The sequence below is a fragment of the Panicum hallii genome, chromosome 3, assembly GCF_002211085.1.
Source record: "Panicum hallii strain FIL2 chromosome 3, PHallii_v3.1, whole genome shotgun sequence".
Classification (NCBI taxonomy): Eukaryota; Viridiplantae; Streptophyta; class Magnoliopsida; order Poales; family Poaceae; genus Panicum; species Panicum hallii.
In genome coordinates, this window is record NC_038044.1 from 17,442,851 (window position 1) to 17,459,993 (window position 17,143).

The 17,143-nt window shown below is 47.6% G+C and overlaps 1 protein-coding gene across 1 annotated transcript in view; it reads left to right on the forward strand.

Moving 5' to 3' along the window:
* The window catches only part of LOC112885292, a 34,244-nt gene that overhangs the window by 3,915 nt on the left and 13,186 nt on the right, over window positions 1-17,143 (forward strand). The window contains exons 8-14 of the mRNA XM_025950943.1: window positions 6,886-7,040; window positions 7,128-7,534; window positions 7,943-8,083; window positions 8,148-8,276; window positions 8,369-8,521; window positions 8,638-8,773; window positions 9,004-9,109. Coding sequence (XP_025806728.1) covers window positions 6,886-7,040; window positions 7,128-7,534; window positions 7,943-8,083; window positions 8,148-8,276; window positions 8,369-8,521; window positions 8,638-8,773; window positions 9,004-9,109 — 1,227 coding nt within the window. The remainder of the gene's footprint in view (window positions 1-6,885; window positions 7,041-7,127; window positions 7,535-7,942; window positions 8,084-8,147; window positions 8,277-8,368; window positions 8,522-8,637; window positions 8,774-9,003; window positions 9,110-17,143) is intronic.

Here is a 17,143-nt window from a genome sequence, read left to right on the forward strand (position 1 = left end):
ATCAAAAGGTAAGGTTAGATGCTAGGAACCTCCTGCAACCACAAATATAACAAGGAATAACACAGGGAGAGAGATCAGGCTCAAACAAGCAACTAGGGTTAGTAAAAAGGGAGCTCAAGCAAACACAAGAGACAAGTGATTTGTTTCCCGAAGTTCACCTCCACTAAGGAAGGCTACGTCTCCGTTGAGGATCCCACAAAGGGAGGGCTATCACGAAGAGCCACTTGCCTCACCCCAATTCCCACAAAGGAAATTGGTGCTCACTAAGAGAACTCCACAAAGGAGTGGGTAATACAAACGTTCCCGGGTGCTCCACACGGAGAGGGCACTCAACGGGCGACGCCTAACCGTCTAGAAGCAAACTTCAAGAGTAACAAACACGAATCGATGCCTGGAGATACTTCAAGTGCTCTTGAGATGAAGAAAATGAACCACACACTCAAAGCTTCTCAATCTCACACCTCACAACAAGTCTCACTCAAACTCTAGCTCAAAACTCACAAGAATTAGCTCAAGAGGGAGTGGGCAGGAGTGTTGAATGCTCAAGGAGGTGTTTTGTCTTTAGGTAGGTCAGCAGCAAATATGCAGCTGTAGTATCTAATCAGGGGTTGAATTGAAGAAGAAAGGATTCAAAAGTGGACAGCAACCGGAAGGAAGCATATGGCATCGGGTTCCCCGGCTGGCCAAAAGGGAATGAACTTCGATCTCCTTTTCAACGGAAGCTGGGGGGTGAGTGACGACGGACAGCTTCAAAAGTTGCAAGCTAGCCTCGCATGGCCTGTGTGTACTTTCTTTGAGGAGTTCGCAATAGCTAATATTTCATTTCTCCACTTCAAAATACTATTTTTTATCCTTTCTGTGTACATAGTTTTTACTATATATATTTGCGTATATATAGTATATATGTCTACATATATAGTTTTTTAAGCATTTTGAGAAGTCAAAACAAATAGTAATTTGAGATGGAAGGAGTATGGTTAGATACATATTAGTATACCATATTATTATTTATTTATAAACACACTGTGTTAATACAATCTGTTTTTAAAATGACCTACTCCCTCCATTCCTGGTTACGAGAAGCGCACATATATCAAAATTCTAAATTTACAATTTTTATCAATAATTTATCCATTAATTTTTTATTTTAAATGTAAATTTGACATGATTGCATTTGTAATCAAATATAATTTCTAATAATTATAAATTTATAACTATAAGTAATATAATATTAGAGAAATTGATGGTCAAAATCTAATTTGGATGGCCGTACCATGTCCCATCGTGTTTTATAAACATAAACTGAGGAAGTAATTGTTTATTCAAAGTGAAGTGATTCAGGACAATTCTCACTAGCAGTCAATTTCTGTACAAGACAAGCTCACAACAAAATAAAGCCCGAGTCATTTTTTGCATCTACCAGTGAAGTAACTCGGGCGCGAGCTTGGAGTATTAAGTATTTACATACAGTATGGACTTGAAGGGGTATTGATATCTGGTTACATACTCCCTCCGGTTAAATGAAGTTGTTTTGGACAGCCACACGATCTCTAAAGAACAACTTTGATTTTTTATTTTTATAAAAATATTTATTAAAAACTAATATATGTCCAAGGTGATGGCCAATAGGCTGAAGGTTATATTACCAGAAATTATCTCTGAAGAACAATCAGCCTTTGTCCCAGGGAGACTTATAACAGACAACATAATCACAGCATATGAGTGTCTGCATTTTATGAAAAGAAAGAGAGCTCGGGATTTGAGGTGTTGCGCCTTGAAGCTTGACATGAAGGAAGCATATGACCGCGTCGAATGGGAGTACCTCCGCTCAATTATGCTTCAGTTGGGATTCCATCGTAAATGGGTTGAGATGGTAATGAGATTGGTCAATTCAGTATCTTTTTCAGTTCTCCTAAACGGTGAGAGTTTGGAGAAATTCACACCGACAAGGGGTATTCGGCAGGGAGATCCTATCTCCCCCTATCTGTTCTTGCTAGCAGCAGAGGGCCTTTCGTGCCTTTTAAAAGCTAGAAGTCAATCATCTACACTCAATGGCATTAGGGTGGCACCATCGGCTCCGATGGTAAACCACCTATTATTTGCAGATGATAGCCTGTTGTTTTTCAAGGCAGATAGGATGAATGCTCAGGAAGTGCGGGAGGCTCTAAATATTTACTGTAAAGCTTCTGGACAACAAATTAATGTGGACAAATCTTCGATCCTTTTGCCCAAGGGTTGTTGTCAGAGCTTACGGGATCAAATAAAAAATATTCTTGATGTGCATAGTGAAGCCCTCAATGAAAAGTATATGGGTTTGCCATCAGATGTTGGGAATGCGTCTAGTGGTGCTTTCAAATATTTGAAAGACCGGGTGTGGAATAAAATACAAGGATGGATGGAGCAATGTTTATCGGCTGGTGGTAAGGAGGTTCTCATAAAATCAGTTGCTCAGGCGATACCCACATTCTCAATGTCATGTTTCAGATTGCCGCGGGGCTTATGTCAGCACATTGATGGTCTCCTTCGCAATTTCTGGTGGGGCAGCAAGGAAGGAAAAAGAAGAACCTGCTGGGTTGCTTGAGACACCATGGTGCAACCCAAGTATCTAGGCGGTCTCGGGTTCAGAGATCTTGAGATGTTTAACCTAGCTCTCCTTGCGAAACATGCATGGCGAATTCTTGTTGATGGATCATCTCTAAGTGCTAGAATATTGAAGGCAGTATATTATCCTAATGGAGATTTCTTGGATGCAAATCTGGGAAGCTCGCCATCACGCATCTGGAGATCCATCGTTGATGGTCGGGATGTTCTGAAACAAGGTCTTATAAGAAGAATTGGGACCGGAGAAACTACGAACATATGGTCGATGGATTGGCTTCCTACCGCAGGACTGAGGAGACCCATCAGGTGCAACATGACAAATCCCCCTCAACTTGTGAGTGAGAATATTGATGTGGCATCAGCATGTTGGGACATGGGAAAATTGCAAGCTTTCTTTACACCTGCGGATATAAAGGTAATTTCAAATATACCTCTATGTAATCGACGCTAAGAAGATTTTTGGGCATGGCAGTATGAGAAGAATGGATTTTTCTCTGTGAGATCAGCTTATAGAATGCTAGCATCTATGAAAGCGTCAAGTAATGCTGGGAGATCTAATAGAAAAGAGGAAGAGAAGGAATGGACTAAACTCTGGGGAGTTAAAGTACCATCAAAGATTAGAGTATTCTTGTGGCGGCTTGCTAGATGCTCATTGTCTTCTATGGATGTTTTACACCACAGGAAAATGACAGATAGCAGTTCTTGTTCGATATGTGGAGCAACTGACTCATGGAAGCATTCTCTTCTGGAATGCAACATGTCTAAGAGTGTATGGGCATTAGAAGATGATGACATTTTAGAACTGCTAAGTGAGACATGTGAAGTGAACGCAAAGGGCTGGCTACTATCAGTAATGAAGAGCCTGTCACATGATGATTTTGTATGAGTGGCAGTGACATTATGGGCAATCTGGTATGCGAGGAGGAAAGCGATACATGAGAACACTTTTCAAAGTCCTCTGTCCACGTATTATTTTGTTACAAAATTTGTGGCGGATCTGCAGAACTCAAAACCACACAAGGGGGAGAAGACAGTTGCGCAGACTCGTCCCCGGTGGATTCCGCCACCGGCAGGAATGTTGAAGATCAATGTGGATGCAACTCTATCTAAGAGCTCGGGTTTTGCATCAGCTGCAGCAGTTGCAAGAGATATAGAGGGTAATTTCCTTGAGCATCAGCTGTGGTCTTGACTGGTTTAACGGACTCAGAAACCATGGAAGCAATCACATGTAGGGAAGGCATGGCGCTGGCTAGTGATCTAGCTATCTAAAACTTCAGAATAGCGAGTGATAATTCTTCCGTCATCCGGCAAATAAGAGAAGGAATGGATATGTGTCCACATCTCACGAGCAATGTGTCCATATGGATACATTGTTCGTGAGATTTTATCTAGAGCTAGAGAGTTCGGTAGAACGGAGTTTGTCCATGAGTATCGAGAGTCAAATGAAGATGCTCATATATTAGCTAGGAGCTCTGTCTATAGTAGTGTTGGTCGTCATGTATGGTTTATGGCGTCACCAGATGGTGTTTGTATCACCCGTAATGTTGAATAAAGTGTGGTGATGATTCTAAAAAAAACAAGAGTGCAGGAGTAGCAACCGGAGGGGGCATCAAATCATTTACACAGAAACAGAACCTCTTCCTCTGTCTTCATCTCCCCCCCCCCAAGTCCCTCCTCTACAAGATTATTCTAGAATCTTCTAGTATCTTCCGGCTTGCTGATTCCAGGCCTCCCTTCCCCTGAGGTCTTGTATCCTGCTTCCTCTGAATCGAGTAATCCCACTAGGTTGCTAAAATGCTAACAGACACCTCAACCGGGCTATGTCTGCCGCTCCTGGGTGTTCCAGGTCATATCATTCAACACTACTCACAAGAAAACAAGACGCCTCCAGCCCTCCACCTGGATACATTTGCTATAGATGTTGAATTCCAGGGCATTTTATTCACCATCGCCCAACCATTGGTGATGCCAAGTTCAACAATAATAAAATGAGTCGGTCTCTTGTCCCAGTAGTAACTGTCAGACAGTCCTATCGATGGTATTTTGGATTCGCTTGTCCCGGATGCCCCAGTTAGTGCTGTTGATGACTTGCCAGCAGAGCTCCACTGTCCGACTATGTAAAAAAGTGATGAGAGATGCAGTTTTGACGAGCAAGTGTTGTTTTGACAGTTTTTGTGATAGATGCAAGTGTTTTTTCATATGCTATGTTTGTATGTATGTTCAAAGCCTTCGTTTTGGTGTCAATGAGTGCATTTTATAATCTACCTCGACCGTGCTTTCTAGTGACTATGATATCTCACATGAACGAAGAACGATCCATCACAATAGTTCAAATACCGACTATTATAGTTCATAGTTCATAATTTCATAATTCCATATATAATAATTCAGATTATAAAGCAAACCAAACAGCTGCTAAACCCGGAAGCGATCATCCATTGATCAGAGGTTCGAGTAGGAGATATTATATCCTTTGATTAGCGCCGTCAAACGAGCATCATATATCATATACCTATGTAATACACCGAGTATGACCATGCACCGGGAATTTTTTTATTTTTAACCGCTTTTTGAAAGTATCTCCAAAAATAACCGCGAAAATGTTTATTTTTTAAAACTAACCGTTTTGGCGGCGCCACCGTCCATGGCGCCGCATTTCCACACTGCGACGCCGCTGTGGCGCCACCATGCATGGCGCCGCAGTGTGGCGCCACAGATCATGGCGCCGCAATGGCAAAAAATTACTATGGTTTAGCCACTTAGAAAATTTTTTGCTATGGTCTGGGTTTTAGGGTACTTATAATTTTACTATGGTTTGGGTACCTATAATTTAAGTCAAAATCTAATTGACTAAATCATAGTCAAAATCCAAGTGGCTAAATCATAGTAAAATTTCCCTAAACACTAATACCCTAAATCATAGTAAAGTTTAGGACTAACCATATTTCAGTTTGTCCAAGGCATGGTTAAGATGGCTATAGCCTAGGCATGGTAAAGATGCGAAGTTAGCACCATTGTGTTACTACTAATTCATGCTAAAATAATTTTTGTTGTCCAAACCATAGTAAAATTCTGAAACAGATTTTTTTGGTTTTTTATTAAAAAATGATTAAATTTAAAAAAATCCTCAGGTTGCCACCCTGTGGCGCCATGATCTGCGGCGCCACACTGTAGCGTCATGCAACGTGGCGCTACAGGGTGGGCCCGGGCGTGGCTGCAGGCCGCCACGTCAACCTACTGTGGCGCCACCATGCATGGCGCCGTAGTGTGGAAATGCGGCACCACGGACGGTGGCGCCGCCAAAACGGTTGGTTAGTTTTAAAAAATAAAATTTTCGCGGTTATTTTTGGAAATACTTTAAAAAAAGTTAAAAATAAAAAAATTCTACACCGGCGCGTGGGCGAACCACACCGGTTGGTGGAGCACGGGAGATGGGCCCCCAACCCAACTTTCCCTATGAACCCACCCCGCAAGATAGAATAACCCGTTTCCACAAAACTGTACACACTGCCGGCGAGATTCCATTCCGAACCCTAGGTCGCTAATCCATCCACTACTCAGGGGCTGTTTGGATGTCCCCGTGAAATAATTCAAAAAAATTACTCTAAATGTGTCATAGTCAAACTATCTAGAAAACCTTCTCTAAAAAAGTAACAAATCGATTCTATTTTGCTCAAATTAATGAACAAATCGGAAAATTATGCTCATTTTTCCTCAACCTTAAAATCACTATTTTCTTTATCTAGAAAGCATGAAACAAAGAATAAACATCGTGAAAGAAGAGTGGAAGAAGCTACTAACCTTTGGCGCACTTGGATGGGTGAAATCCTCACAAATTTGGGGAAAAATGGCAGCACCTCCCCTATAACAGGCCATGAGAGAGAGGAAGAGCTCGGTTATGGGAGGGCTCGGGAAGAAGGAGCGAAGGACTGCCAAATGAAATGGAGGGCTGGGGATGTAGTGTCCGGTATAAACGGGGCAAGTTAGTGCCGGCTGGTGGATTTAGCCGGCACTAACTGTGTATGTTTAGTGCCGGCTAGAGCTAACAGCCGGCACTAACTTGTAATTGACCAAGTTAGTGCCGGCTAGAAATGCCGACCGGCACGAACGTGCGTTTTGACTGTTGTGGCAGCCGTCTGACTGTTGGGGGGGATGGCACGTTAGTGCCGGCTGGTATTTCTAACCGGCACTAACGTGCCCGCCTTGCACTGTTCAGGCACGTTAGTGCCGGCTCGTTGTGGACCGGCACTAACGTGCTGGTACCAATGTGACATTGTCCGGCAGTGTGATCAGTACTCACCCCTTCCCGCCGCCGCCGCCACCACGCCAGGTCGGAAGCCGCGCCTCCTCGCCACTAACGTTCGCGGTCCTCCTAGGCTTCTCGCCGGTCTTCGTTGCCGTCCCTGATCCGTTCTCGCTGTCCTGCTCTGGACTCACAGGTCAGTCCACGCCGCTCTACTTCTGTACTTCCCTGCCTTCGAGTTCGTGGCAAGGTTGTCTTCATCTATTCTGTGCTTGATCTGCAGCCCTTGTTTTGCTCGTCGTAGAACCTCTGGTGATGGCAGGAGCTACGCCCAAGACCTCATGGTTCTCACTAGACTGGCCGGTGTATGAGATTCGTGAGACGTTTTTCTCCTATCTCGCGGAAAATCAGTACGCCAAGTTGTCATCGACTCCAGTGATCCCCATCGATGATCCCAAGGTGCCCCTCATACATACATGCCTGAACCGGCTCAAGGGGGCCCTTAATGGCACAGGGAGTCATCGAACCTGCTTTTCTTTGAGATGCATTGTTACCAGTTCTGATGATGTGATTGAACACTTCAGAAGCGACGCAACTTACCATCGATTTACAGAAATCCTCGGGAGTTGGTCTTCTGGGGACTACTTCAAGGAGGAAGCCATTGGCTTGTTACACAGTCTTCTTAGCAAGGTACAGCTTCTGCTCCCCGTAGTTTCTGTGTAGTCTTGTTTTATGAGTTGTGTTAATAGTGAAAGGTCTGAGTATAGTTTCTGAAATAGGAATTGTGACTTAGTGTTAGTACCAGGGTCTACTTTTATATTTGATATCATGGAAGCATGCTTAAAAGATGACATTTACATCTGCAATTTGAGGGAGCGGTGTTAAGACATAGTGAAAGGTTTGGGTATAGTTTATGAAGTAGGAATTGTGACACATCTACAGGTCATTTCAAACTTAGTGTTAGTACCAGGCTCTACTTTTATTTGATATGATGGAAGCATGCTTAAAAGATGACATTTACATCATTGCAATTCGAGGGAGCAGTATTAAGACATGCTTAAAAGTTTCTTTGTGTGTGTGTACTTCTTTACTATGCAGAAATATGGATTACCAGAATCTATAATACATGCCACATATTTCAGTGGTGATACATCTTCTGGTTTGAGTCCAGACAATGAATCAAAAACTGCATTGCAGAAATGCATTGGGGAAGAAAGAATCTTACCTTCTATGTCGAAGGTAATGTCTTATCAACTTCTTTTTGAATTTATACGAATATTTATGGACTGTGTTTGAATAATAGGAAGATTTTTGGATGAGCGGTGAAACTGGTCCCTGTGGGCCATATGTTGGAATTTTCGTTGATGGTTCAAACAGCCAAGATGGTGTTAATGGCAAATTTATTGAGATATCCAGGACAGTATTTGTTGAGGTTGTTTTAAGGACTTTTGCATGCATAAATATATGAAGCTTCTTATATTTAATTATTTATGAACTTCTTCTTTTTTTTCCTTCATTTCTTAGTTCAATAGGCAAGCAGATGGCGTATTGAGTCCTTTGCAAGCCAAACATATCATAACAGGGATTAATCTTCAATGTTTGGCTGCCATCCTTCAAAAGAAAGAAAGCCTCTATGAATTAGATGACTATGATAACATAATTGATTGCATCTCTTCTGTAAGTTTTCATGTGCGCTTCAAGTTACCTTTTGTTGCAAATGATAACTGGCTGTGTAATATTATTGATTTCCATGGTCAATGACATGTAATGATGACTTATAAGCATTTATGCAGCGTGCTGGTGAAGAATTTGATAGCTATTCGGGTAAAGTTGGTGAAGCTGATACTGATGGAGTTGATACAGCTTACCGCCTCCTTGCAGATCATATGAGAATGATTTCTGTTACTAATGCTCCTGGTTCTCAGCTTGGTAAGTGTGTTATGTTTCGGTTGGTCACTAATGTTAATAATTACAACATCAGTGTATGGCTTGTATGCTAATTTGTCATGAACAAACGAATAATACAATTATTGATCATTTTGAAGGAATAATCATACGAACATGATTATGGATGACTTGTTACATCAATACTTTCTTTTTTTCTTGTCATTATATTGTTCCTATTGTGTTAAATTGGTACATGTCTTTATGAATACCAGGGCCTGGACATGAAGGTCGTGAGTATTTCCTTAAGTGTGCCGACAAACTGGCTGTGCAATACGGCCACAAAGTACTTGAGATACTTGAGCAAGATCGCTATGCTGTGTAAGAACAATCACTTTTATTGGAATCTGTGCTTTATTTTTCATGTATTTATAGAAAAAAAGTTTCCTTGTTTACAAAAACTAGTATTTTGAACAATGTGTTCTTACACATTATAAACTTTTAATTTTTAATAAAAATGTTTGTTATAATTCTATTAGAGCAACTCCAGCAGTAGCCCCCAAAACAGGGCCCCTACTTTTTATTTGGGTGCTCCCCCACTTTTGGGGGCCCTGTTTTCTGGGCTTAACTCTAGCAGGATGTGACGCCCTGAAAATTTCAAATTTAAACTACGCGTTAAGGTGTCCTGACCGAAAATTTATTCGTCGTAAAACCCTGACTCCCTCCGTTTCACCGCCACACTGACGGCCGACGCGAGCCTGACCGCCGTCCCATCCCGCACCGCTCACGCGTGACCGTTTTCCGCAATCAGCGCCGGTGCGATGCTGTTCTTCTCGCGCAGCGCGCGGGCGACGCACGCGCGTGGCCGACCGACCGCGGTCGCCGCCGCGATTGGTGCCGACGCGCCCCTCCCTTTTCTCTCTCCCCCTTTCTCTTTTCTCCTTTTCTCTCTCCCTCCTATTTCTTTTCTTTTTCCCTTTTTCCCTCTCTTTCTTTTCTTTCTTCCTTCCTTTCTTCTTTTCCCTCCTTCCTTCTCCCCCTTCTCCTCTCCCCTGCTCCCGGGCGCCGCTCAGCCCGCGCCGCCCCCCTCCTGCTTGGCCCCGAGCCACGGCCCCCTCCTCCCCTCGCGCGCGCACACGCCCCCGTGCCCGGCCGCCTGTGCCCACGCGAACGCCCACGCGTGCACCACGTGCCGCGCCGCCCGCCGCGACGCCCGTCGCTCACCGCGCACGCCGGCTGGCTGTGCGCGCCACGCCCCGAGCCGCGCCGCCCGGCCTCCAGCCTCGGCCACGCCGCCCCGCCCTCACGCGCACGCCGCCGTACGCGCGCGCACCGCCGGACCGCGCGCGCACGCGCACGGCCACGGCACGCACGCGCAACCGCACGGCCGCCGCGCTGCCCGTCGCCGCTCGCCGCTGCTCCCCTGCTGCACCGCCCTGTGCCCACACAACACCCGCCCACGTGCCCGAGCCGTCGCGTCGCTCCGGCCTTGCCGCCCGCGCCGCCGCTCCACGACACGGGCGCCATTAAGGTGCTCCGCGCCGCCCGCCGGCCTCCTCACCGGCCACCGCCGCCCACCCCCTCTGGCCGCCTATAAATAGACCCCGCGCGGCCCGCTACCCCCCCACAACTCCCACCGCCGCCTCTGCCCTCTCCCCTAGCCCACAGCGCCGCCGCCGCCCGTGACACCGCCGCCTCCCGCCTGCTCCCGTGGGCGCGCCTCCTCACCCCACCGCAGCCCGTGGTGAGTGGGGGGATCGGTTCCCCTCCTTCCCCTTCCCCTTTTCCCCCTGCCCCGAGCCACCCCTGGGTCTCGGCCGGCCGTATTGGCCGCCGCCGCCGGCACCCCCCACCCCTCCTCTGTTTCGTGCGGGAGGAAGGAGGAAGAAAGGGGCTTTTTGCCCAAAGCCCCCTCCCCTTTCCCTGTATTACCCCAAAGAAACCCCCTTACTTACTCTCTTTTGCAAACGAGACCCCGTTCTTTCCGTTATTTCAAAAATAAACCCTCCATTACATAAACCTAAACAAAACCGACACCCTTTAGCGTGCCTTGAGTATTTCTAGGATTCGCAAATAGGTCCTTACTCCTTCCAGATAATTACGAACAAGCCCCTGGACCCCCGTTTAATCCCTGAAACCATCTTTGACTCGTCATTTTATGTGCGAAACGACCTCCGATCGATCCGAAACTTTACCACGCCCTTTCTAGTATAGTCCTAGCCACGCCATTGAGAAACCACCCGAAAATATTACCCCTACCTCCGTAACTAAGTTATTTCCGATTCAAGCTCAACGATAAAAGCTTTTAGTTCTCTTGCTTGATTGTATGCCTGTTTGTTTGCGTCATAGGACACGGAGTGAAAGAAGAAGTTCCCGACTGCGACCAAGCAACCGAGGACCAGTTTTGCGACTCCGAACCCGAGGGACAGTGCTTCGATTAGGACCTCCCGCAAGGGTTTGACGATGGCAAGTTTAACTCCACCCTTTGATGCATGTTTCTGTTCTAGTTTTTATAAACACAACCCAGTGGCTTATTTTATAAAATTGCATGGTTTTGCGTGCTGAAAACATGGTAGGATAGCCACCCTTACTTGTGATAACCATACCTTGACCACCTGGTTTTGCAAGGAAAGTGTGTGTGCGTGTGGGAAGGGATAAAATGTGGTTTTGAAAGATGAGTCAGACGGGATGGATGGTATTTCTGTGTGAATTGCCGTTGGTGTGCTTGTACCTGTGTGGTTGAGCGTGGAAGGGAGAGATCCACCTTGTCACCCCTAAGGACCGAGTTGATGTGTCGTCTCACCTAGCTTCCTGTCGTGCAAACCACCTGACCGTTGTATGGGCAGCGGCTTAGCCTAACCCCACTAGTTAGTCTGATAGCCATCAGGAGAGCTGGGAGCAACGGGTGATCAAGGAGACGGGATAAGCTCTGTGTGACTTATGCCCCGGTTAAGCCTCGGTGGTAGGTCGAATGACCCCTTGATAGATCCCGTGGTGGCTAGCCAGGTCTAGCTAAGGTGGGTAAGGGCTTCGATGGGATCTGCACCGGCACTAAGGTGTTCGTGCTGTGGTACCCCACCTGTGGGTAAAGTTGCACACCTCTGCAGAGTTAAAATCTATTCGAATAGCCGTGCCCACGGTACTGGGCAAGTTACGGTGTGGTCACATAACTAGTATTTCTCTCTGGGAATGGTTGGACTGGTGTGGGTTGTGTGGGAAATGTCCGGCCGCTGTGCCGTGTGCTACGACGGACGGGGAGTCCGGTAGCAGTTTTAAACTTGGATCCTGTGTGGATCAACACCATGTGCTCCTTGATGCTTAACGACTTGTTTTGAAAATGTTTTAAACGAACCTTTGCATAAAGTCGAGTTTTCCGCAAATAAAACCATAACCTTATCCTTGGATTAACCTGTGCATTCATTTCTGTTATATCCCCTCCGCGGGTGTGATTGGACTTGCCGAGTACGTTCGTACTCACCCCATTCTTACTTTTACAGTGGAAGATCCAGACTACGTCCCCGAAGACGTCGAGTAGGGTTCCGTCCTGCACCCAGTCTTGCCTGTGGGTGAGGTCACCGTTGGAACTCCGCATGGCGCAAGACTCTGATGATCCCCTCTTCGTAGTTAGTGTAGTAGTATGGGTTTTAGTTGTAATCCTCGCGATAGTGGCGGTTCACTGCCCATTACCGCGAAGAGTTGTACGGTGATGTACCATCTGATGTAATAAAAGTGTTATCAGCCTCCTGGAACTGATAAAGTAACACTTTTAAGTCTTCCCTGATGGGGGGACGCTTCAGGTGGTATCAGAGCCGTAGGCTGGCCGTAGGACGTGACCCTAGGAGCGAGACCCCTTTTCAGGCCCTAGAACTTGTCCCGATTTAGAAATTTTCTGCACAAACACTCACCACTGGTCTTTGCCTTGTTCCAGATGGCTGGCAATGGATGGGTTAACGGAATCTGCCACGCAGAGCCCGGCCTTCCCAAGTTACTATTGCTCAGCCTGGAACGCGTTGGGATTATGGAACCACCGGAGTATGCCTACCGTGAGTACATCGCAGGAGGCACCCTTCGGTGCGACATGATGGTTTTTGTGGAGAGAAGCACCCGCTACCCTGATGTGGACCCTTGGTTCATCTCCACCGCTGGCTTCCGCTTCCCCGACACCTATCGAAAGGCCGCCCGTAAAGCCCTGCGACGGCTGCGTGTGCTCTACAGGCGCCACCTTCAGCAGACTCCTATGGGATTTTTCCCACCCGCTGAGGGAAGAGGACGCACTTGGATTGCCCGGATGAGGGGACTTGGACGAGAAGAAGAAGACCTAGAAGATACGGTCTCCCACCTGTCCATCTACCTTACTGGCTTGGATGCACTCTACCGCGAACAGGCGGCACAACTGAAGCAGCTAATCCATGGGATTGAAATGATAACCCAGGAGCTGGAGGAACAACGGACAAGAGCCGCAAGCGCCGAGTATTCCTTAGCCGCCCTCCAAGCCCAGATGCAAGAATACGAGAACCGCAACGGAATAGGTGGATGGATAGAGGAAGAAGAAGAAGAACCCATGGAAACCCATTGGGATAAAGGTACTCAGACCGAAAATGAGATGGATCGGTTCCTTCCAATAAAGAAGCGCTCTATCAGGACCGAGGAAGAATCCCCATAATAGGATTAGCACTCCAAGCTAGAACCCGACCCTAATAACCCCGTGCCCATGAAAATTGTATCCCCGTATTGCAATAATAAATGTCATCCACTCCCTTCTGTATCTGTGCTAGACTGTTTACCCTGTTCATGTTTCAGATGGCTGAGGAAGGATGGACCCAGGGCGATTGCCAAGCAGCACCTGGTTTTCCCGGCCTCTTAATCAACACCCTGGAGGACCTTGGCGTTACAGAACACCCAAGGTACTACAGCCGAGAGTACGAGCACCATGGTACCCTCCGCTGCAGGGTGATCCTGGTCATCGCCAGGAGCAACCGCCACCCCAACATCCAGCCTTGGCGAGCGACCGCCACGGGGTTTAGACACCAAGACACCTACCCCTTGGCCATCAGAAAAGCACTCCGTTATCTGTGCCAGATTTTTGAAGAACACCTCGCCCCCACGCCAGCCAAGTTCTTCCCGCCGGCCATCAGAACCCCAGTCTGGGAAGCGCGCATGAGAAACCTGGAACGACGTCGCCACGAAGAAGGCCCCCTGTACCAAGTGGCTACTTACCTAGCCGCCCTGGACCAACTCTTTGATGAGCAAGCCAACCTTCTAAGGGAGCAGACCCATCGAGCCGAGCAAGCAGAGCTTGCAGTGAGGATACAGCAGGTCCGAGCCGCCCACGCCGAGGCGAAAGCCACAGCCGCGGTCAGTAGCGAAGCAGTCACCCAAGAGAGCCTCAGGCAGGCCCGAGACCGGCGTATGCAAGATTGGACCCAAAGTGGAACACCAGTCCCGGCAATTGGGGAAGACCATGTTTTACTCGGGACACCCGTCATAGGGTGGGGATCACTCTTTAGGAGCACACAAGCCCCACCCGAGAACCCTGAAAGTTCTGCTGCCGCCGACGAAGGGGATGCTGCAATGCAACCCCTGACCGATGGGAACCCAGAAGACGGCAAGCGAGAACCTCTCACCCTTCCCGCCCCGGAAGAAGGCACACCATGCAAGTAGAGTGACCGACGCCATCCTAGTGATGCCCCTTCCCAGCCTTTCTGTTTACGACGTACCCTTAAGACAAGACCCTGGCCGAGTAGCACGAAACCTAGTCGTACCCCCAAGTTGTACCCCTCCCTTGCAGTAATAAAAGGGTTTGTGCTTGTTGTTTGTGATGATTGTGTGCTGGTTTGCTGTGCGCTGCTTGTTTATATGGGTACCGGCAGAAGGTAGATTCTGCCTTATATATACGAATTAAACAACTTAAACATCACATGATCGTAACCCCAATTTACCCAATCAACAGGTGACCCCCCGGAACGTCGCGAGGGCCTCCCGTGGCCGGAACCCCGTAGCCGCTAGTGCCAGAGCACAGCCCGTTGAACAAGATCTTCCCCAAGGAGAACAAGAAGTAAGCTAGAACCGAGGAGGAAGTCAAGAAGGAGAACAACTACCACCACCCCCACCCCTCGGAGACTTGGCGCAGATAATCCACAACCAGACCCTCATTCTGGAAACACTGGCGAATGCCCTCATTAACTGGCAGCCACGAGGGCAGAATATGAACGACAAGCTGACGGCCTTTCTAAGGACCAAGCCACCCACCTTTGCCGAGTCCTGCAACCCGTTGGATGCTGACGACTGGTTGCAAGTGATTCAGAGGAAGCTTGAACCATTCGAATGCCAGGACCGGGACAAAGTCCTTCTAGCAGCCCACCAGCTCACCGGAACAGCATTATCCTGGTGGGAAAACTATTGTGCCGCAGCCGAAGATGCCTCTACCATCACCTGGGGAGAATTCGTAAGGGAGTTCCGCCGCTATCACATTCCCTCGGCCACCATGAAGCGCAAAGCGGATGAATTCCGCGCACTACAACAAGGAAGCATGACAGTGGAAGAGTACACCCACCGGTTCATAGAATTGGCCCGATATGCGCCGGAAGAAGTGAGCGACGATGATAAGAAACAAGACATGTTCAAGAAGGGATTAAGCCCAGAACTCCGGACCTTGCTTACCCCACAGATCTATCCGGACTTCAACACCCTGATGAACAAAGCTATCCTCACGGAAAGGGCCAAAGCCGAGGAGAGGAAGGATAATAAACGCAAATTCCTGGAAAGTAAGGCCCGCCAACAGGACCGCTTCCAAAGGCCGAGGAACTCCAGCTACACTGCACCAAGATCTCAGGCCCCAATGAAGTATAGGACTCAGTCCCAAGTGACAGGACCGCGGGCCCCTGAAGCACAGCCTAAAAGTCAGAATACCATGAGGGCCCCGCAGAGCAACACAAGCCTGGTTGCCTCCGACAACAACAATGTTAGGGCTTGTTTCAACTGCCGTGAGACAGGGCATTTCATCGCCAATTGCCCTTATGCCAAGAACAAGCCGGCTACATCGGCCTTCTCCAACACGGTGAATGGGCCCAAACCAGCCCTGACCGGTGCCAACCGAGTGCCTCTCCGCGACAACAGCCAACAGATGAAGCAGCCCCAGCAATCATTCGGACGAGCCCGCGTCAATCACATCGACGCGCAGGAGGCTCAAGAGGCTCAAGGCGTAGTACTCGGTGAGTACCTAGTCAACTCAGCTCTGGCAACAGTGTTATTTGATTCTGGAGCGTCGCACTCGTTTATATCCTCGAGTTATGTGGAGAAACACAAAAATACCTATGGTACTACTAAAAACACCCCTATTAACCCGGACGCCTGGAGGCGACATCAATTGTCAATTAGGTTGTCCACAGGTAAGGATCAATTTAAGTGGGGTAGACTTTCTAGCAAATTTGGTAGTACTTAAGTCTGGGGGAATAGACGTGATCCTTGGAATGGACTGGTTAAGCCGGCACAATGGTCTCATAGGCTGTACCGACAAAGTGGTACACCTAACAAACCACGAAGGAGTACAAGTGATCTGCCGTACCCAGGATAGTAAGTTTGACCCAATGGTATTTAGCATGGAAGCCAAGCCCTTAGAAGGAGTCCCGGTAGTAAACGAATACCCAGATGTATTCCCCGAAGAGCTTCCCGGTATGCCGCCGGACAGGGATATAGAGTTCGTCATAGACCTTATCCCCGGAACATCCCCTATAGCCAAGAGACCCTATAGGATGGCGGCCTCTGAGTTAACAGAATTAAAGAAGCAACTAGAAGAACTGCAACGAATTGGCTTCATTAGACCAAGCTCATCGCCATGGGGAGCCCCAGTGCTGTTTGTCAAGAAGAAGGATGGGAGTATGAGGTTGTGTGTAGATTACCGGGCACTGAATGAAGTCACCATTAAGAATAAGTACCCCCTCCCCAGGATTGATGATCTGTTCGATCAGCTAAAAGGAGCCAAGTACTTTTCTAAGATCGACCTAAGATCAGGGTATTTCTAGCTCAAGATTAGAGAAAGTGACATCCCTAAGACGGCTTTTGTCACCCGTTACGGGCAGTTTGAATTCACCGTAATGTCCTTCGGACTAACCAATGCCCCTGCTTACTTTATGAACCTCATGAACAAAGTATTTATGGACGAGCTGGATAAGTTTGTCGTAGTCTTTATCGACGACATACTTATCTACTCCAAGAGTGTTCAGGAACATGAACAACATCTGCGGGTAGTGTTGGAAAAGCTAAGGATACATAAACTATATGCTAAATTTAGCAAGTGTGAATTCTGGCTGGAGAGAGTAGCTTTCCTTGGTCACATTCTGACCGCGGAAGGCGTAGCAGTGGACCCAGAAAAGGTCGAAGCAGTCTCCAACTGGCAGCGACCGACCAATGTTAGTG